Here is a 21,773-nt window from a genome sequence, read left to right as displayed (position 1 = left end):
CAAGTAAATCTTGAGCTATAGTCAATTTATTGTAATTTTAAATCTGATCATATATGTTAATCCATGCATCGCATAAGGAAAAATTTTCTAATTACTAAAAAATCCCAATATTAGCTAATAATGAAACGTCCTACAATGACAAGTTTCAAAATAAAAAATAAAAACCACTTACTCGTTATTAAGACCTATTGATAATTATTTTTTTCTCAAGTCCTCGTTACAATTCTTTCTAATTTTTTAAAGCAGAGCCATCATATTCTCTTATAGACTTCATAACATTTGTTTGTTTGTTTGTTCTTTTCTTTTCTTTTTTGGTCACAAAACCAACGCGCGTAAAAGCAAACATTTATGAACCTCATCAAAATCTAGTCTTTATTAACAAAGTTCAAAACATATGCAATAGCCGAGGAAATGGCCTAGGACTGAAGAAGTATTACAGTGCCGTGATCAGCATGAACATGGAACTTCTCCCATTCTAGTGCTGGATAAGAGTTTATCTACATAAACTAAGGTTTCTTTCATAATATGCCTAAGACTCTACACCAAGCTCCAAAAGTAGTGTGTGATTAACTGCGGTAGCTCCCGGACCAGAGAATTGAATGGGACCTGCAGCGAATGTTATATTGTTAATACCAGAAGTCACAATGGAGAGGAGACAAGCTCCAGTTCATCATAAAGGCAGCTTTCATGCTACACCACTTTTTCACAGTTAATTTTTATCAATTTGAATGACAGTATTAGCGAAGTTAAAAAACAAGATCTTTTTCAGATGAAGGCATGGTTAAACAATCCGTTACTAGTATAAGAATAGAGCATACCTGGACACATGTAGCGATTCTTTAGGGCCCACTCATCCCTAACTGAAGCAAACTTTTTAAAGGGTGGCCCTGGATAATTCAGCATCAAATGTAGTCTTTTAATATTGAAGATTAGCGGGAGATGATAGAGAAAAAGAAAATCACCATTTTAGCACGTATTGCAAGATTCATGTTTAAAATGAAAATAAACTCACCAAAAACAAAAGACAAATAGATAATCTTGACATTCACAAGGGGCTGTGAGATTACGGTTATGCCATGATGGTTGGTGATAAAAAAAAGGAATAGAGTCATCCTATGCACCACGCTCAAGGGCTTATGTAGAAAAAGTATTTCTTTAATTCTTTCCCTTTCATTCCTTTTGTTCTTCTCATTTCAAGACGGTGAACACTATAGTTCAATTTTTCACCCATTTATCCATTCTGAATCCTTTAGTCTTTGATTTAAACTGAATAACTAGTGTTTGGATGATTAAATACCTTCAAGTTCAACCATTGCCTTCTTGATCACAGGCTTAAATTTACCTGCAAAAAATATCAAAACATTTATAAACTGCAGATTAACATTCATAGGAGTTGGACCATGGGGACAAAATGATATTTCATTTATGCTTAATCCGGGAATAGCGATTGGAAGCTCTGATGGAACAAAATGTACCGCGTCTCCTCTCAACATCCATCATTGAGGTAAGTGCCGTTCCACCAACAGTCCATTCTTCAACCGGAGCACTCAAATTCCCAACCTGATAAAAATATAACAACAGAAAAAGGGTTTAGCAGACAGTTTTAAAGCCACCAGACAAACAATTTTAAAGTGCAATTATCAACGCCAGCTGAAACGAAGAATGTATTCAGGTAATCAAAAGATGATGAATAAGGCATGGGGAGAAGCACAAACTGATGATATTAATCCAGTCTTCCCACTATGAAGAAGGGCTCCAGCACCATAGCCCAATGCATAGCAGTACATAGCATCAAAGTTAGTTGGCAAGCCGCATCTCCCTTCGTAGCTGCACATTTAAAGCAAGTGAGGGTAACTACAAATTCTAACAAATCAAGTCAAAAGATGGTGACAAGAAAATGCAGGATCAAAAGAAATTATCAAACCGATTAAAAGGAAAGTAAGAGAGTATGCACTGAGAAGTTCTTTATATTCAGAACGTGATTCGGAACATGAAAGTGAAGATAATGAGTGATTAGATAAAATACCCAAAAAAGTGAGACTGCCCTTTGAACTCCCTTTTATATGAACCTTCTTTCTTTCTCTTCTCCAACTCAGCATCAACCATCTGAATAAGCATTTTCTCTGTTTCTATCTTGGCAACCTAAGTGGGAAAAGGGCAGCACGAACTTCAATATCTAGTCAAGTGCAAAATGGGAACAGAGAATACCAGAAAGAAAAGTGTGTGGGACCTGAACATTTCCATGTGGATCTCTTTCAAGCATCAATTGTTCTTGAATGGATCGAGGTAAGAATTCAAAAAGCTTTAATGACTGATCAGCAAGTTTCTTCTTCCATAGCCCACCTTCATCCACAGTACCATTGGCGAGGATTTCATTTAGTTCAGCAATAAGCTGCTGGACCTGCAAATGGCACAATAACATAAAAATGTCTATCATATGAGAATCTTACATCACAAGTGAAAAAAGGCAGAACGAGACAGAATTTAAACACTTCTACGCAGAGTGATAGATACCTCAGGGATGAAATCAATTAGACCTTCAGGGATAAGGACGACCCCGTAGTTATAATTAGCTTCAGCACGTTTACAAATAATATCTACAATGTAGTCTGTGACATTTTTCAGGGTCTGCTTCTTGACAGCAACCTGTAACAAGACAGCTCCAGGTCAATTCTTCAGTGATATTAGAGGCCTTTCACAAATTGTGCATCATTGTTGCTTAAACTGCACTGGACTGCAATCAGTTCAGGGGGCAAAATCCAAACCAGAAATCAAACCAAATAAATTTTTAAAATTTAAATCAAATAACAAAGTACATATTCTTTTTTTTTACTTTTCTTTTGATAGTATGCGAAGTATATACTCTATTTCAATATATTATTACATATTATGATGTATAATATATAAAAAATAAGAACAACATAATTACACACAAATATTTCCACAAACTTATTTTTCACTTCATGGATTATTTTATAGTGTATTTCATAAGCATTGGTATCAAATAAATAATTTTGATTACATGAACCCGGCAGAAGAACTGACCTCTGGGTTGAGGTAATGTGAGCCAATCTGTAAACCAGGTTTAATTCCCCCATCCCAGGCCCTTTGCCATATTTTTCTCTGAATTGAACATATGGAAGCTCAAAGGATGGATAGCATGGTTGTCTCAAACTGGCACCAGCCTTTTTTTTTTTTTGGGGAGGGGGGAGGGAATTGGCTTCTCTTAACTCAATTTAACATTAAAGAAAATTATTGAGTACTAGCTAATCACTAACGTGGCCAGTTCAGGGTTGGACTGACTGAATTGATGCAAGCAGGTTTTCAAAATAATGCATGTCATTGAAACTCGGAATAAGAAACGGTAAAAGGAAGCATTTTCTCTACACGAGAGTTGGGAGGGGAGCTGGAGAGTGCTGGCAGTCATATATGAGTTTGCTTGAGACGATGAGTTGGTTCATCTCACATGCTATTTCCTAAGCACCTCATTCTGCTATGCCATTTTCCACATATAGGACGAAGTAATTATTAAGGTGGCAGGCATAATTGTTTTGCATCACGACTCCTTCACATTTTTGTGCTTTTGGTTAAAATTTTTTACCAAGCTTAGTGTCATTTTGCTTTGAAATGACATATGGCTTCTCAAATACCTCCACAACTACACAAAATCTATAGTAAATTACTTTCCTTTCTCTTAATCCTGAGAGAGTTAGAATAGCACATCTTTTGATTTCATGGGAGGATGATGTAATTCTTTAATATCATTGGGCAGTACAGAGTAGAATTGAATCACAAGATCAACAATAAAACATCCCAATATGATATTCAAACTCTAGAATGCAGGCACTAAATGAGTTAACTGAGTTTATAAAAGACCTCTTCTCCAATAATAGTAATGTTGGGATGAGTTTGTAAAGCACATTCCAGTGTAATGTGTGAAGCTGCACGTCCCATAAGCCGCACGACTGCAGCAAGAAGTTCAAATCTGTTATCCATGGCTTGGAGTTCATCTAATATATAGAGAGGGGGGGGGGGGATTTAAGGGTGGGGAAACTGCCACCTAAAGTTAATGTTTAAACATGAATCATATGATGTAAACCCTCCTTTTTTCAGATCATATCACATTATACTAAGAAAAGTACTGCACTCCGTGGATGCTGGAACCAATTTATATCAAAACTAATCTTGAGGCCATAGATTATCTCAATGACTGAATAAAGAGCCCTCTAAGTTACCCTTATACAACATTAGAGCATGATACATCTATTTTTCCAAGGGAGCCAGAAACATAATAAGTCACATGATAATGTTGGGAAAAAAAAAAGGCAAGAGAGGTGCATGAACAGGGGCATCATTGTTTGAAACTAAAGAGGAATATTTTCATATAATCATGTTAAAGTTATTCTTTGACACAAACAAAACGGGGGAAGGAAAATATCCATATTGCAAGTAATTTGTGACAGAAAAGATGGCAACTGTGACATGCCACAGAGTCGCAAGTGATATGAACTTACGACTCAGATCTTCTGATGTTAGGAAAAAAGTGCAAGATGTTTGAAAGGTAAAGTAGTCCAATTTGCAAGGAACAGGAAGCTAGGAAGTGCAGACCAGCAAGAACAATCAATGGAACTCTATATGGTCATGAGTCTGGAATTGCCAAATATTATATATACATCTCTATTGAGTATACTTACAATGGTAATATTTTCCACTTGATCGTGCATCTACCATAACATTTCCAATCATTTCCGAATATATCTGCATTCAATCCACATAACAACATAAACAAAGCTTGGTCATGTAGTTATGCAACATGTATTTAAGAAGGGATCAAAATATAGCATCGGTGATGTTTGAAATAAATAATCATGTAATAGTTTCTGGAAAGGGGGTGAGACCCTTATCACATAAATGCCTGAGAAGAGGCTTTATGGGTATCATGCTTTCTCAAGGGCTGTTTCTCATGCTCTAGGATAGTTTCTCAAATTAATTCATAGGGATAGGAGCAGTATTTTGAGCTCATGAATTCTCTTTTGTTCTCTATCTTTTCTCCATGTTTGTTTAGAAGGTTTTTAGTGTTCATTTGTACTAATCTTCCTTCTCACATCGAATTCATAATAACAAAACTCACGTAAATTACGCTCTGCTATTGGAAGGTAAAAGCACCCATGAGGCTGCTTCTGATTTTCGACCCCAGTGCTAACCCTCACCTCATTTTATCTCAGAAAACAGATTTCTGCCACCCATAGAAACTGTGAAAATTGATTATGGAGTCTTGAAAATCTAAACTGAATTTTGTATTTAAAAATTGGCAGTAAGAAGTGGTTGCGCAGCTACACTCACCTTGCATGCAGTATCAAATCCAAAACTCGTAGGAACTTCTTTGCATTTCAAATCACCATCAATGGTTTTAGGGCATCCAATCACTAGTGTTTTCATATGTTTATTCCTGCATTCACCAACATAAACAAACAGCCGTCAAACAAAATGGGATGACAATATATTTTTGAATAGAAAATGTTTCTCTCCTCATATGCAAGTTCCAAAGCCAACTTGATATTATAATGATGGGTAAATAAACCCAGACGGTGATTTGCAAATTAAACAAGAAAAAATCATCAATGCTTTAACAAGCTTATTATAATATAGATCATGTCAAAAAATGAACCTTCATCAAGACAACCTGAAGTTTTCGGCAAGAAGGCATGCATTTGTGTTTGAGTCATCCCCACCAATAACAAGAAGCCCGTCTAAGTCCAGCTTCTGTACTGTGTCTTCAGCTTGTTTAAACTGAACAAGTAAATTAAATTACTCTTCACACTAATGATGTAGATCGTAGAAAAACTAGTCATATAATCATACATATACATATATGCTATATCTGGCTGTACCTGCTCTGGAGTTTCAATCTTGTCTCTACCACTGCAAATCATGTCAAAGCCACCCTGTGCATGCAGATATTGATGCAAGACGTAATTATTCATCATAAGAAGATCAATAGTGATATCATGCACTAAAGCTTTAGTTATAATGGTTCGACTAACCAACTCTGATGTACAAACTATGAAACTTAAACATGACAACTATTTTCAAGATTTTTTACAAAATTTATGACAGGTTTGACGCATTAAGTGCCAGAAACTCGTGAAATTGAAAAGAGGTGAGGAAGATAGACCTGATTTCTGTATGGATAAATATAGTCAGAGTTCAGTTCAACGTATTTGCACTTCATGATGCCAGCAGGACCACCCCTGAAACCATATAACGTGCTTCCTTTTGCGCGCTGTTGCAGGTAATCTTAAAAAATAAAATAAAAAAAGCATTATACAAATTAAGTTCCACGACACAGGTCGAGCCAAAAGATACCGAGACATCCCATTCAATTCAAATAAAATGATCCTCACCGAAAATTCCAGAAATCACATTATGACCACCAGGAGCTTGACCCCCTGACAATACCACACCAATTTTCAACTTCTTATCTGGCAGCACTGTATCAGAATCGCCGGGCACCAACATTGCTGAAGGCTGCCCAAACAAGTTTGGAAACAGTTTCGCAATTTCCTCTGCAAAATTCAACATCAATCAAGTTCCAAAACTAATTAACCTGACCAATTAGTAAAAACCCGCATGAAAGAAAAATCTTAAACTCCACCATCAACCATCCGACATAATCCACATTTCAATTCAACTAACTGAGAGAACTCGACCAGTCACAAATTAAAATTAAAACAGAGCGTATAGCAATTGATCGACCATCACAGAATTTAAACCCAAACGAAAGGCAAAGGAGAAGAGACAAACCTGGGTGTCCAGCGGCGGAGCTTCGGGGACCATCAACAACCTTAAAAGGATTTCTGAGAACGGCGGGAAGAGGAAGATCGTAGTCAATACGACTGGTTTGAACATCACTGTAGACGGAGGTGAGACGACTGGTGACAGAAGGAGCGGTGGACCCACCGGCGGCGAGACCACCGTTTGGTAAAAAAGACGGTGCCATTGTTGATCAGACCTAGCAGAGATGATCACAGCGACAGTTTTCTCAGTGAGAATATATGCGTGTGTGTGTGTGTGTATGAAAGGATGAAACTTTGTCCGATAGCGAAAGATAATAATCCAAACCAACCCAGAAAAATGGGTCTTTTTTTTTTTTTTTTGGTTTTGGGTTTAGGCAGTGAAAATGCGACCGTCATTGTTAATCTTCTTGACCAGACGGATACACATTGTTCGATTTTTTTTTTTTGGTTGCCCAAAACATATTGACCAAAACAATGTGTTAATTAAATAGCACTAATAATTAAATTAATAATTATTCAGCTGGCCTAATGATCCACGTGTTCCAGGGTGAAGATGAGAGATTATCGCAATTCAGAGAGTTGGATCATCTCGAGCTCAGTACCGTACTACTGTGTTGGCATGATGTTTGGTAGGTGTTCCAGGAAATTTTTTTCAAATACTTATGTCATAAAATTAAACAATCACTTAAAATATTAATTAACCAGTCCTGGGTATCATTTTTTAAAAGCTTTGATCCGATCTGACACGAAACATTGAAAATGAGAAATAAGAATTATGATTGAGATTGAGAGAATGTATTAAAAGAGTGTTTGGTATAAGAGATTGTTTGTTACATATAATTGGACAAACTCATATATATAGGATTGAGAAATACCATGACAGGAGATGGTATTTCCCAATCTCACTTTTATAGATTTGTCTAATTCCATGTAATAAGTAATTACTCATGTTAAAAATCTTTTTAATGATTTTTCTCAATTATAATTTCAACCCATATCTCTTATTTTCAATGTTTTATATCAAACAGAACTTTTGGGGAAAAAAAAAAACAAAGAAAATTTTGTTCTTTGATAATTCTGGTAAAAAGTTGTAACAAAAAAAAATTCTTTGGGGGGGGGGGGATACCCTTAGTAAGATAATTACAGATTAGAAACTATTTTACACATGATGGATTAGGCAATGAGTTTCAGATCTATGGCCCATGGAAGCAACAGATAATATTAAATATTGATACAAAATAATAAAAAATATTGTTAACTTTAGTGTCAATCAATCATTCTAAATGCATGCTTCCTTCCTAATCATATCAATTTGTATATGTGAAAAAGGAATATTCAATATTTCTTAAAAATTAAAACTATCAAATATTTTTGGTTGAGGATATATACTGTTAGTAGCAATAACTAATCTTCCCTTATCATAGATTTTTTGAATAGATTTTAGTGCTGGCCACAACATTCTTACCACATAAACTAGCAAGGATCAAACTTCTAACTAGATGTTTAAGAAATCCAACTAAATGCCAACTATGTTAGGCCTCGTATTTATAAATATTTAAATATACATAAAATATCTTTGCCCATTTACATATGCTTTATTTATTCAACTTGCATTATATTATATTATGCGTGTGTTAATTATTAATTGTTAACCTTTTTAATGAAATCAATGGGTTAATGCGTCATGAGTTTATTTTGCCACCAGTGTCTCCTTAAATCGGTGGATGGTTCTTCAATGAAACAAATCAAACAATTACGTGGCCTCAAAATCTAGAATAAACGTACACTATTGAACTCTCAAAAGTATATCTACACATTTTTTTTAATATATTTTGTTATGGTACGCCTTTGAATTCTAAAATAGATTACTTGTTTGTTGTTGAATTGCATGAAAGAATAAAAACATAACACATTGTCATCAGTGCACTCCTCTCAATTCTCTCTCAAGTCATCTATGGCGGCAAAACTCAATGAATTACCTCTTTAAGTCCTTCATAGTCTTCATCCAGTGGCATGGACGTTTTTCTCTCATGATATGAGTTTGATCCCATTTTATAACTGTTAGATTGTTAGTGCCTACCTTATAAAAAATACCACTCGAGTCAAATACTGAGTCATTGATATTACCTAAGAATTAAACTAGAAGATCGTGAACCGCTGGAATATTTCTCAGCAAAAATGGTTGATCGATGGCCATTTTATCCTGTGTTTGATAGGAAGGAAATAGAAGAGAGAAGAACGGTACGAGGGATTTAGGTCCTCAAAAATTAGTTGAAATTGTAAATGAGGTTGATCAATATTTCTCTCAAAATAAGGCATCTTTAGATGATTTCTCAAAATGAGGCTGACCATCAGTTTCTTGAATTAAGTGAGAGATGCAAGAAGGAAAAAAAGGCTACTACATTCAAAGGATAAAAATAATGTCTAAATATCTCTACTTGTAGAAAAGATGGACGTCATTGCAAGTGCTTTTGAGCTAAAGGGATAGAGCATTTGAAGAGAGACATGCCTTAAAAATAAAGTATTTAAAGTATTGGAATGCTGCGGAATGCAAAGAAAAAAAATTTCTTAGTGATATTTGATGCAACAGAAAAAGAAGATTGGAAATAATTTAATGTGAAAGGATTATTAACTTGTCCCACGCCTTTAACCAAATGAAAATTAAGGACAAAATAGTCTTTTAAAACCTCCTATCCAACATGACTAATTTGAGTAAATAAAAAAAGTTAAACAAATAGGTTAATTATAATAAATGTAATTTGCTCTTTTTAAAATACCCTAAGTAATATTATACTATTAAATGTATTACTTTACAAGTTAGGTAAATTAATTTGAAGAAAAATAATAAGTATGAGAAACACAATGGATTGAAATCTTCTATTTAGTATCAGATTCAATCTTCAACTAATTTTTATATCTATAGTTGGATGGAAAAAATTTCTAACTTAGTTTCACAATGAATAATGCAGGAAAATTAGTTGAAATTAAAATCTGCCAAACATGAAAGTTGGTTATCTGGAATCTCTTTCCAATTCTTTTCCACCCCACTAAGCCAAACCAATAAAATGATGCTTTCATTATCTATAATAACCTCGCAACAATGGCAAACTACTCAGTGCACTTGAGATTTAGGGACTAACTTGCAATACAAACTTTTAAGCCATAAGGATCAACTTGAAAATGTGAGTAAAGCAAGAGGGTTAATTAGTGCATTTTTCCTTTATCTGATTTAATGCAGTTTGAAGAGCTTATCCACAACTAAAGGATAAGATCATGACAAGGTGATGACTTGTCGGTCTTTATTCCTTCTTCAGTGTTCGATCCATCGTTTTCTTGAATCCTTCATCCACACGAACGTCATAAAGGAAGGCAAATTAATTAATTAAACAACTTTTTATAATTCTTCCATTTGTTTTCTAAAAACCACTGACGCCTTGACGTTATCACTGGTTAATTTGTAAAAATCATACCTAACCCAGTGATTAGTTACAATAATTCAATATGTATGTGAAATTAAACAAAACAATTTAGAACTATACATTATTCTGTGTTCTTGTTAAACTGCGCGCAATTTCTCATGCAAAATTTCTATATTACGCAGTAATTCAAGGGTTAATTGTGGCTGGTTGGTTTATATAATAGTAGGTGAGTTCTGTAACGTGCTCGCCATTTTATGTCATCTGGAACTACTTCACAATGATTTAAAAAAATAGTTAAGAATAATTTATATCATACAATGGCAAAATATTATTATTGTACTTTCTAAGTTTACCTCCTAATTAAAATCAATCCATCTTAATTATCTTTAATTTATTTCTTTTATAATCTCTCTTTACAATACATTTAATAAGAGCATATGTGGGAAAGAAGAATTCAATGCTATTGATTTTTGTTTTTTGTTTTTTGCAAAGTGTCTTATATTTAGAATTATATATATATATATATAAAACTTCCTAGAAGATATTTTATATTAAGATTAGGAGTGAGTAATTAATTAAGACCAAATATTTTTAGCAATTCTTTTTGTAGAACCATGGTTAAATAATGATTCTGTGATGTTTAGGCCAACAGCAGTCATTACTTTCTATGCCAACTTAATTATTTCTGCAGATTAAACCTTTTAAACATTGGGGTTGAGTTCTTATATACCTAACCACAGTTTTCAGATAATGTGGGCTAAATTTAAAAATTAGCCGCATCTTTTGAAATATCACAGCTTAATCATGTTATTTTAATTCGGTTTCAAATAAATAAATCATGGCTAAGTCTCTACGTACTTAATTACGATTTTTCAAAAAGTGGTGCTTATGTTACTTTATTTACTATTAATTCATCACTCTAAATGAAAATTAGCATTCTAATTTCGCTTATTAAAAATCGGGGTTAGGATGAAAATGGATCGCCAGTTCCTTAAAATCTTTCTGGTTAAAATTGAAAATGAACAATATTTATATGAAATTAATGATAGATATATAACTTTTGTAAATTAAACATTCAAATCAGAATTCTTCTGGGGTTTAAATTCAAATTTAAAATATTTGAAAATTTTGGCGTATTCTGTAAAATCAATTTTAAAACTGCAAGTTTCTCTTCTTCTTTTGTATATCAAAAGTTCCTGAGAGATTTTAAAAAAAAAATGAAGAAATTTGACTAAAATGAAAATTTTCATATGTCTGCACGTGTGCTAGAATAACTTGATCAAAGGGACTAATGTACATATTCGAAAAATAAATAATAATTTATTAGTAGTATTAAATATTAGGGTAGGGGAGTGAATGGAAATGGAATCAAATTTTGGTCAGTATGACCATTTACATTTTAGTATAGCACAATAACTCTCACGTATAATAACAATATATTATCCTTTCTGGGGTTTTTATTTTATTTAGATTAAAAAATTCTTTACGCTGGGCATGCGAAATTATTTTTCATGCGGGTCCTATTAGCTTTTAATAATAAATTTATATATTATTCATATAGCAATTGGATTGTTTACCCCAAAATTCTCATTTTGTACTTCATTTAAAAACATTTACCATTGTAGTCCAAAAAAATGGTACCAATCTTATTACCCATTGTTCGGTCAAAAAATCTTATTACCCATTGGGCTATGTTGGCAAAAACAAAATTCCCATTGGGCTACTGATCCATGACAAAGCAACATAAGCCCAATACCTACTATTTTTGGGTCTAGCCCAATTCCTATTCGATTATCTGGTTTTTTTTTTTAAATTTACATACACAGTGAAACAATAATATAAGCTCGTGTATCAACCAATGGAATGGGTTTGTTGTAGTGGAATGGATTAATCCCTCGTAACATATAGCAAACTAATGTTTGAATTTTTCTGGAAGAGATCCCACATTTAGTATTTGATAATACTTTGAATATGATTATCTCCCATATTGATGAGGGTTGAGTCTAACAAAATAGGCTAGTCCTTCATAACATGAAGAACTAAAGTTCAAATCTTTGATGGGAGAGATACTCATATTTAATGTTTGAAAGTGTTTCAAATAGAATTACTTTCAATAAAAAAATATTTATACATAGCAAAGAAAAAAAAAAGGATTACCTCTCCTAAGAGTATAGTTATGTGTAATAGTGAAAAAAGATAGTGTTATGTTGTTTTTTTTCATATTCTTTCCTTATTATTTTTTTCTTTTATTAATTTTTCTCTCCAGTCCTATTTTATTTAAAATTTTTTAAATTTTAAAGAATTTAAACCCAAAGCTCGAGCGTGGACAGACTCCAAACAATCAAATACCATCATTTTGACGTTCCAACTTCAAACATCACAACTACAAATTCAAAAATCAAAAGAATTAACGAAATGATTAAAACTACCACTGAATCATTATCATCATCTTCTTCATATTCGCTTGAGGATGTAACTGCTGCTGTTGCTGACTCTTCCTCTACAAAACAGATTAAGAGAAATCCAATTTATTAATATCTAATAAAAAAATGAGACAATACAAATTGAAAATGTTATTAAAATACGTGCAACAACACTTGCACTACTCTTCGCAAAATTAATAACATCAAGGTCCTTGAGTTTGGTGTCCTCATAAATAGCCAATTTTGGGCACATATGAATGCCTTATATATCCATCTTTCAAGATAAGAAGCTCCTGAAAGTATCTAGTACTCAAATCCTGATACTAAAAGCCAATTTTGAAGATACTACAAAGATATGCGTAGTCAACAATCAGTGCCACTAAATTTAGAACTTTATACTTGGAAACATTCCCTTTTTACCATGCCAAAATCTTAAATGTTGGATTACAAAAATCAATTAAATCAGCTTGAAGCATCCACCTCAAAAATTTTATCTACATTATACGCTATGTCTGCAGTGGCTAAGAATTTTTGCAATGTGATATCAATTTCAAGTTCAATCTCGAGAAATAACATATTATTCCACCACCACTATCATTTGCTTGCTCCATTGTTGGTTGAGATCCAAATGCTCCACCACGATTAAGATCAATAGCACTAGTTGAGTGTTATTAATATAAGCAATACAAGATATTCATAACTTGAGTTACAGGCGCGGGTGTATTGGGTTATGGGTGGCTTACTCAGCCTTTTAACGAATAATAATTCTTGTTTAGCAAATGATGACAAGAACAACTTAGCCAACTGTGGGAAGTTAAACAGATACCTCCATATGAATGAGTAGAATAACTAAGCTAATACCCAATTTCGCTTAACAAATAATAACAACATACAAACTTGTCATTATTATATAATAGAATCATTATTTTTTTTAATCGTAATCATTTAACATTCAATATTATCGGGCTATAATTATACTTGAATCTCATCATGCTTAATTGAAAAAGCTCTCCTAATATATATTATTTCTATAATTCAAAACCTCCATCTTATTGAAGCAAGATCGTTTTTCCTTAAAAAAAAAAAAAATTAACCCCAACCACTTTACATTTAAATCAATACGTGCTAGGTGTGCAAATACAGCCTGTCTAGTGATTGCCTATTGTTATTAAATATATAGCTGTTGAGTGTGAAAGGACACATACTCAGGCTTAATCTTTAATAAACTAATGATGATTATATTAATTAATGGAGCAACATGTGCTTTTAGTCATGCGCTTAAACAAGTTGCTTGTACTGAAAAGACGAGGTTCATATTTCTCATCAGTACACTTACCAGTGAAGTGAGGAGACATACATATGTAATCAATGTTAATCACATGCTAATCACTCGATCACTGTCTTGTTTTGTGTGCTTAATCCTCTTTTTTGTAATTAGCATGCAGATGACGAAATCTTGTAAAGAGATTCTTAATTAGCTGTCTTTGTAATCTTTGTCTGATTTTCTCCATCATTCGCCTTAACTAACCTCTAGCTATCACCTAACAAAGCTAAATCTGATTAATTAATTTAGTATTATCAATGACTAATGATAATACTACCTCCAATCCTAATTATCTGCAAACATGGTCTTATAATTAGGACAGAAAGTAGTAATACAAAACATTATTGATTCAAACTTATATTCCACGTTCAGTTCATCTAGTCATTCTTAATTTGATGGAATAATGGTAGCTGAAACAAACTGCCAGGAATCTAGACATCTATTTTTTTTCCATAATTGTTTTTCGAGTTCAAAAGGGAAGAATAATGGGTCATATTCGTTTATATCTTTGGGGGGGGGGGGGGACTTTCCTTTTCCTTAAATTAAGCAAAGTGTGCCAATGCTAACATCAAAATAAATTAGTTCAAATGCACCCAAGTTAGTCAAATGAATCTCTATAAATTTCATAACAGAAATGACCAAACTAATAAATTGACCATATACCAATTTGATTATAATATTAATTAATTAAATTATTGGCGCGCTTCATAAGTCTAGATAACTTCTCAATTTCTCTATGAAAAGGATTAGAGGTAATACTGGAGGGCTTTCTTTCCTTTTCTTCTTTTGATTTTTTTTCCTGAAAATTTGAGAATATTTCGAGTTAAGTATTTGATTCAAGTGTATTAAGAACTCAGTATTAACACTAATAAATATACGGAACAATATGTTATGAAACATGTACACATATTTTATTTTTAATTACTTAAAATATTAACTTATTTAATTATTAGACTAATGTATGTTTAATATTTTAATTTTCATAACTATTATTATAATTGTTTTATACCTACTTATAATTGTGCTATAACTACTTGAAGCAAAAAGCTGACTAACAATAATACATAGCGATAACATAAAAAATAAAAAGTAATGCTTCAAATTCCAAACCATCGCATTCACTTCATCTAGTCATCGTTTGATTTGTTGAAATAATGGCTTAAACTGATTACCAGGAATTTAGACATTTTTTTTGCCATATTATTTATTTTTCATGTTCAAAGAAAAATGGGCCATATGGTAACGGAATACTTTTTGTGTTCCTTTTCCCCACAATTAAGCAAAGTGTTCTAAAACAGAATAAATTAGTAAAATGCATCCCACAAATGATTGGGTGCATTATATATTATATTGAAGTTATAATAAAAGCCTATGCTTTATATATGGAGTTTGAAAAATTAATCATATTATTGGTTGCTTCTGAATAGCATGGCTTTATAAGATTTTTTTATATGTATAGTATATAAATGAATCTTTATGAGATTAAAATGATATCAAACTCAGAATGCACTAGACAAATTTGCTAGATATCGGTTGATTGTAATAATAAAATATGATTGTGTTTTTAATTTCCCATTCTTATATGTGTGTGTATTATAAAAACTCTAAACTAAACTAGATATATATATAAACAGTGCAATTCATTGTTTTTAAAATTTCATATGATGTATGAAATTACCCATACTAATTTTTTGTATAAAAAAGGTTTGAGAGAATATTGGAGGTTTTCTTTTTCCAAAATTAAATATTTTGAGTTCAAGTATTCAAGCACAAAATATGTTGAGTACGAAACATTTACTTTATGTTTAACCACTTAAATTATTAACTCATTTAGTAATTATCGTGCTATAACTAGACTTCATAATGTTCCTAATTTCCTAATAATATATGCCACACTTTCCAAAATTAAGCATGGTGTGCTTGATCAGATACATATAGCCTATATACGACACATAGTCTCTTTCTTCCCAAATTAATCATACTTTACGCTATAAAGCCATGCATGCCACCTAACAGTTATCCCAAAAAGAGAACTTGAAATCATGGTTAGTTTGAGTTAATTAAACACAATCATATTTCCGAATTAACTATCACAAAAATGTTTCCCATCTGCCCACCAAGCAAGTTCTTTAGAACCACTTTAAAATTCTGTGAACATGGGAACACAATGATTCACTTTTGCGACCCACTTATGATAATCAGATACAGATAATAATACATAAGTTTAATTTCCCCTTAGTTATTTCAAAATCCCAAAGCTTTCATCCCTCTCTTACTCTGCTTGATTATATTCTTTCTTCAGAATAATAATGAAACCGTTGAGACAGCAACGAGTCTGCAAGGCCTTGTGTTGCAGCTGTAATTGCAGACTCAGTGTTTCTTCTTCCTCAGAATTAGAAGCAGAAAGCAGTTCTTCATCAGCTTCTGATAGGTTCCCTTCTGTTTCAAGCTTAGCCCACGCCATGGTTCAAGAAAGGCTTGATCAGATGATAAGAGATCAGAGAGAGAGGAACATGAGGCTTCACCATCATCATCATAATAATAGTCATCTGCAACAGCATCATCATCGTCTTCATGATCAGAATGATCTGCAGAAGAAGCGAAGAGAAGAAGAAGCTGCCGGGACCAAGTTCGTGGTGATGATGGCGATGGAGAAGAGTTCTTATGATCCAAGAGAGGATTTCAGAGAGTCCATGGTGGAGATGATAATGGCGAATCGACTTCAAGATGCTAAAGAACTTCGGAGTCTGTTAAATTATTATGTTTCAATGAATTCACAAGAGTACCATAGTCTTATACTTGAGGTCTTTCATGAGGTTTGTACCAATCTCTTCTTATCATGTAAATGCCAATATTGGTAATAACAAATTATGGGAAATTAAATTGATTCCCCAGCATCTTTTTTTTTCCTCTTCTTTTTTGCTCAAAAGCTAGTAAGTTTACAATTTCAGTGAATATATCTCACTTTTAACATGTGCAAATTGATAATCTTAACGCATTAAATATAAATCACTTTTTTGGAACATGATCTTGAAAGCATACTCTTTTTTCTATTGATATTTTTTGGGAAAATCACTAGCAGGTCCCACAGAAGGCAATTTATTACTCTGAGGTCCCACGAAATGTCAAAATCACTGACAGGTCCCAAGGGACCTCAGAATAATATTTCGTTTTGTAAAATGACATTACTGCCCCTCATATTCCAGATTCACATTTGCTCTGTCATTACGATTTACAACCTCAGCAGCGACTATTAACAACCTAATGAGAGGGCGTTAACAACCCTAACAGTATCCGTTAACAACTTACTTTATAGAATTATATAACCTCTACATAAGAGTAAATTATAACCAAATAATATAATACAACAACTTTAACACTAAAATGGGAAGCTTTTTGATATAATTAAGAATTTTAACTAGATCCAATAGGATTATAGTAATATTTTAATGCGAAGATCCATTTACAACCTCAACAGTGACTATTAACAACCGAATGAGAAGGCATTAACAACCTAAGCAGTATCAGTTAACAACTTACTTTATAGAATATATAACCTCCGCATAAGAATAAATTATAACCAAATAGTTTAATACAACAACTTTAATACTAAAATGGGAAGCTTTTTGATATCATTAAGAATTTTAACTAAACCCAATAGGATTATAGCAACATTTAATGCGAAGATCCATTTACAACCTCAATGGTGAGTATTAATAACCCAAAGAGAGCTGTTGACAATCTAGGCAGTATCTATTAACAATTGACTTTATAGGATAATATAACATCTAACAACTATATAAGATTAACTTTAAGACTATTTAGTTATAGTTTAGTTAGTTATAGTTAGAAGTTATATTATCTGATAAAGTTAGTTGTTAACAGACACTGTTAAGGTTGTTAACAATTTTCCTTAGGTTATTAATACTTACTGTTGAGGTTGTAAATAGATTTTCGCATTAAAATGTTGCTATAATCCTATTGGGTTTGGTTAAAATTCTTAATGATATCAAAAAGCTTCCCATTTTAGTGTTAAAGTTGTTGTATTATACTATTTGGTTATAATTTACTCTTACGCGGAGGTTATATAATTCTATAAAGTAAGTTGTTAACGGATACTGCTTAGGTTCTTAATGCCTTTTCATTCGGTTGTTAATAGTCGCTATTGAGGTTGTAAATGGATCTTCACATTAAAATCTTACTATAATCCTATTGGATTTAGTTAAAATTCTTAATGATATCAAAAAGCTTCCCATTTTAGTGTTAAAGTTGTTGTATTATACTATTTGGTTATAATTTACTCTTATGCAGAGGTTATATAATTCTATAAAGTAAGTTGTTAACGGCTACTGCTTAGATTGTTAATGCCCTCTCATTTGGTTGTTAATACTCGCTGTTGAGATTGTAAATGGATATTCGCATTAAAATATTACTATAATCCTATTGGATCTAGTTAAAATTCTTAATGATATCAAAAAGCTTCCCATTTTAGTGTTAAAGTTGTTGTATTATATTATTTGGTTATAATTTACTCTTATGTAGAGGTTATATAATTTTATAAAGTAAGTTGTTAACGGATACTGCTAGGGTTGTTAACGCCCTCTCATTAGGTTGTTAATAGTCGCTGCTGAGGTTGTAAATCGTAATGACAGAGCAAATGTGAATCTGGAATATGAGGGGCAGTAGTAATGTCATTTTACAAAACGAAAATATTATTCTGAGGTCCCTTGGGACCTGTCAGTGATTTTGACATTTCGTGGGACCTCAAAGTAATAAATTGCCTTCTGTGGGACCTGTTAGTGATTTTCCCATATTTTTTTGGCAACCTCTTTTCTATTGATATGATGCACTCAAAATTTTAATCTCACATTAATTAAATGATCACTAAAGAGATCTAACTCAAATCGTTAGGAAATGAAAATCTAACTCAAATCGTTAAGAAATGATATATATATGTTGTGTGGTTGGTGTGTTTGTGTGTGTGTTGTGTGTAATGCCACATTTTATTAGTTCCAAAAGTAGGAAATTCAAAATGTGAAACAATTCTCAAAGTAGGAAGGAAATTCAAAATGTGAAACAATTCTCAGGAACAAAATTTGATTTCACTAGACTTATTACAAAAATTATTACATCATGAATTGAAGGGATCAGACTTTAACCATTCCCTGCGAATCAACAGCTATAGCTAGATATATATATATCTGCTGCTGAATCATCATGGCATGGATCTATTAATGCCTAGAGAGAAACCAAATTACAAAAAATATAATAATAATGATTAATGATCATATATATATATATATATATATATATATATAAATGATCATCTTCTTCACTTGTTCATCCCTGTTGCGTCCTTCACTGCATCAGCAGCTCCTTGTGCCTTAGCCTGCATCTGCTGGCCAGCCTACAATACAATACAAAAATTCACTTTAAACTATATATATACATACACACATTTAATTTCTCTGGGTAAATATAATTTCATTTCATATATATATTATATTATATTATATATGTGATGATGAATTAATATAGAACCTCTTGCATGGATTCTTTGGCAGACTGAGCAGCATTGCTAGCCTTGTCCATCATGCCGCTAGCCTTCTCCTGCAATAATATTACCCACAGAATCATGTATACATATATACTTATATCAAATAAAAAACTCCTCAAAACCATCAGCCCATCAGACTTAAAACTATTTGTTTGAATCAGAGGAGCAAGCAGTAACGGTCTGAGGTTATAAATGAGATTGAATTCACAGTCTCCACTTACGGGAGAGCATTCATGCCATTTGGCTACAATGCCATTAACATTTGTGTTATATATATATAGAGAGAGAGAGAGAGGGAGAGAGAGAGAGGGAGAGAGAGATACCTCAGCTTGGCCCTTGGCTTGTCCAGCGTTGTAGCTTATGTTGTTCTGGGAGTCCATTTTCTTCTTGTTGAAGCTGTAAAATAATTAAGCTGAGAATGTATTGAAGATGAAGAATAAGTAGAAGTAGATCGTGTTGCAGATTAACTTCCCAGAGCACCCATATATATATGGGGAGATTGTGGTTCTTGAAGGCGTATTTTGCTCATTTTGGTGATTTGGATTGGAAGAATTCAATTCAAAGAGACTCTCTTTTAATGACAAATGGCTTTGTATTCTAAAAATGAGGCTTTTCATTCTTTCTTGACCACACAATATGTGGAGCAGATTAATTGATCATGTTTATTTACTCATAATTTTTTCTACTTAATTATATATATTCATTAAATTGAATGAATTTTGTTTATTAAATATCGATATGATTGAATTCTTCTTATGCCTTGGCAATTCCTCCAACGTAATAATCCAATGCTGCATAGCATATGACTGGCTTTTTAATGAAATTTTTTAAAAATAAAAGCATTATAAAAATTGTGTTTGATGATGAAACTATTTAATGAAAATTTAATCAACTTTTTCAAGTCAAATATAAATTGTTAGAAAGAAGTTACTACATTTAGCAAAGCTTAGCACGGAACAACAAAAGCGACGCCATTTGTTAAGTTTATTTCATAAAAAAAATCACTTGTTTTTTGTAAAAAAAAACTACTTGTGTTAAATATTATGATTTTGATTAACCTTTTGAAAAAAGCTCAGAATCTGAAAAGTTATATATTTCTAATTAACGAGGTAGATGAGAGTTTGGTCAACAAAAAAAGAAAAAGAAAACAAAGGTAGATAAGAGGGAATATCATGAAAATATGGAGATATGCAAATATGTAATAGAATTTGAAAATAAATAAATAATGTATGAATATATCACAAAATCTGAAAACCACAAAGTAATAATAAATTTTTATGATTGTAGCCAAATGCAAAATAATTACTGTTTTTCATAAAATCTCTATGCAATAAATCACTCCTTATAGAATCTATAATCTATAAACTAATCTAAAAATTACTTATTTTTTAAACTTAAAACAAACAGGACCTTGATTATTATTGTTATTAGCATCAACATGATAATTATATATTACCATGATTTAATCAAGATTTAAGATCATTTCTCTTCAGCCTAACATTAACATTTTCTTTTGTTAGCATATTTAATGTGCCCATATATGACTCATATTTAAGAGTAATTCAGAAAAGTTAACCTTAATGGCGCGAATCCATATTAGCCAGGTTCGAATGTGATTTTTTTCATTTTTGATGTTGAATGGTATTTTTTTTTTACAAAAAAAAAAAGCATGATTAATTACATTTTATGGCTCTGTACCATGAAGGCATGGAGAGAAGACCAACCAATTATTAGTTGATATTATAAACAGTCTTATTTTGATAAGGGAAAAAATAAGTTTGAATCCCAAAAAATGCATTTATTCCCACCTGATAGATATTAGTCTAAAGTCCAAAATAACTTGAATTAAAAAAAAAAAATCATCCGCCTACACTCCATGCATGAGAGGTGGAAGGGTAAGATTGGAATCAAAGCGAAGCATCTGAGGCAGAAGAGCGGGAAGAATCTAGCAAGTCAGTATTGTCATCATGCATGCTTGTTTATCTGCTGCTTCTTTTGATGCATATTCTCTCTCTGTCGTTATCCGTAAATAAAAACAAAGATGTTGTCGTGAGTAGAATAACGAAAGACTTCAAGACCAAATCCCGAAATGCCATATCACTCAACACTGTCACTAAAAAATTGAAACAAAGTTCTGTAACAATTCATACTTGCACGATTGGGAAATGAGTACAGAGACTCGTATCAGCTCTAAATTAAAAAATTTTAAAAAAAAAAAAAAACAACAACAACAAAGACAAAGATTGAGTTCCA

At 32.4% G+C, this 21,773-nt stretch overlaps 3 protein-coding genes across 3 annotated transcripts; 1 reads left to right on the top strand and 2 right to left on the bottom strand.

The window, feature by feature from the left end:
- Nucleotides 1–333: 333 nt before the first annotated feature.
- On the bottom strand, nucleotides 334–7,000 carry LOC114730928 (pyrophosphate--fructose 6-phosphate 1-phosphotransferase subunit beta-like). Its single transcript, XM_028918036.1, has 16 exons — nucleotides 6,805–7,000; nucleotides 6,405–6,566; nucleotides 6,176–6,297; nucleotides 5,892–5,945; nucleotides 5,684–5,790; nucleotides 5,344–5,449; nucleotides 4,695–4,758; nucleotides 3,877–3,965; nucleotides 2,515–2,646; nucleotides 2,231–2,401; nucleotides 2,027–2,142; nucleotides 1,716–1,827; nucleotides 1,476–1,560; nucleotides 1,298–1,342; nucleotides 819–887; nucleotides 334–606 (listed from the first exon to the last, which is right to left on the bottom strand). Exons 1-16 carry the CDS (start codon nucleotides 6,998–7,000, stop codon nucleotides 530–532), a joined length of 1,707 nt encoding a protein of 568 aa, XP_028773869.1. The 3' UTR covers nucleotides 334–529.
- Nucleotides 7,001–16,272: 9,272 nt separating this feature from the next.
- On the top strand, nucleotides 16,273–16,824 carry LOC114730923 (probable transcription repressor OFP9). Its single transcript, XM_028918031.1, has one exon. The coding sequence runs from the start codon at nucleotides 16,273–16,275 to the stop codon at nucleotides 16,822–16,824; it is 552 nt and encodes a 183-aa protein (XP_028773864.1).
- A 2,471-nt stretch (nucleotides 16,825–19,295) lies between these two features.
- On the bottom strand, nucleotides 19,296–19,900 carry LOC114730917 (stress-induced protein KIN2-like). The gene is made up of 3 exons (XM_028918026.1): nucleotides 19,844–19,900; nucleotides 19,505–19,573; nucleotides 19,296–19,370 (listed from the first exon to the last, which is right to left on the bottom strand). The coding sequence occupies exons 1-3, from the start codon at nucleotides 19,898–19,900 to the stop codon at nucleotides 19,296–19,298; spliced, it is 201 nt and encodes a 66-aa protein (XP_028773859.1).
- Between the last annotated feature and the right edge of the window lie 1,873 nt (nucleotides 19,901–21,773).

Source organism: Neltuma alba, unplaced genomic scaffold (assembly GCF_004799145.2).
Source record: "Neltuma alba isolate B1F8T4 unplaced genomic scaffold, ASM479914v2 tig00012783_pilon, whole genome shotgun sequence".
Lineage (NCBI taxonomy): Eukaryota > Viridiplantae > Streptophyta > Magnoliopsida > Fabales > Fabaceae > Neltuma > Neltuma alba.
Note: the sequence above shows the minus strand (reverse complement) of the source record. Positions and strands in the feature narration are given on the sequence as shown.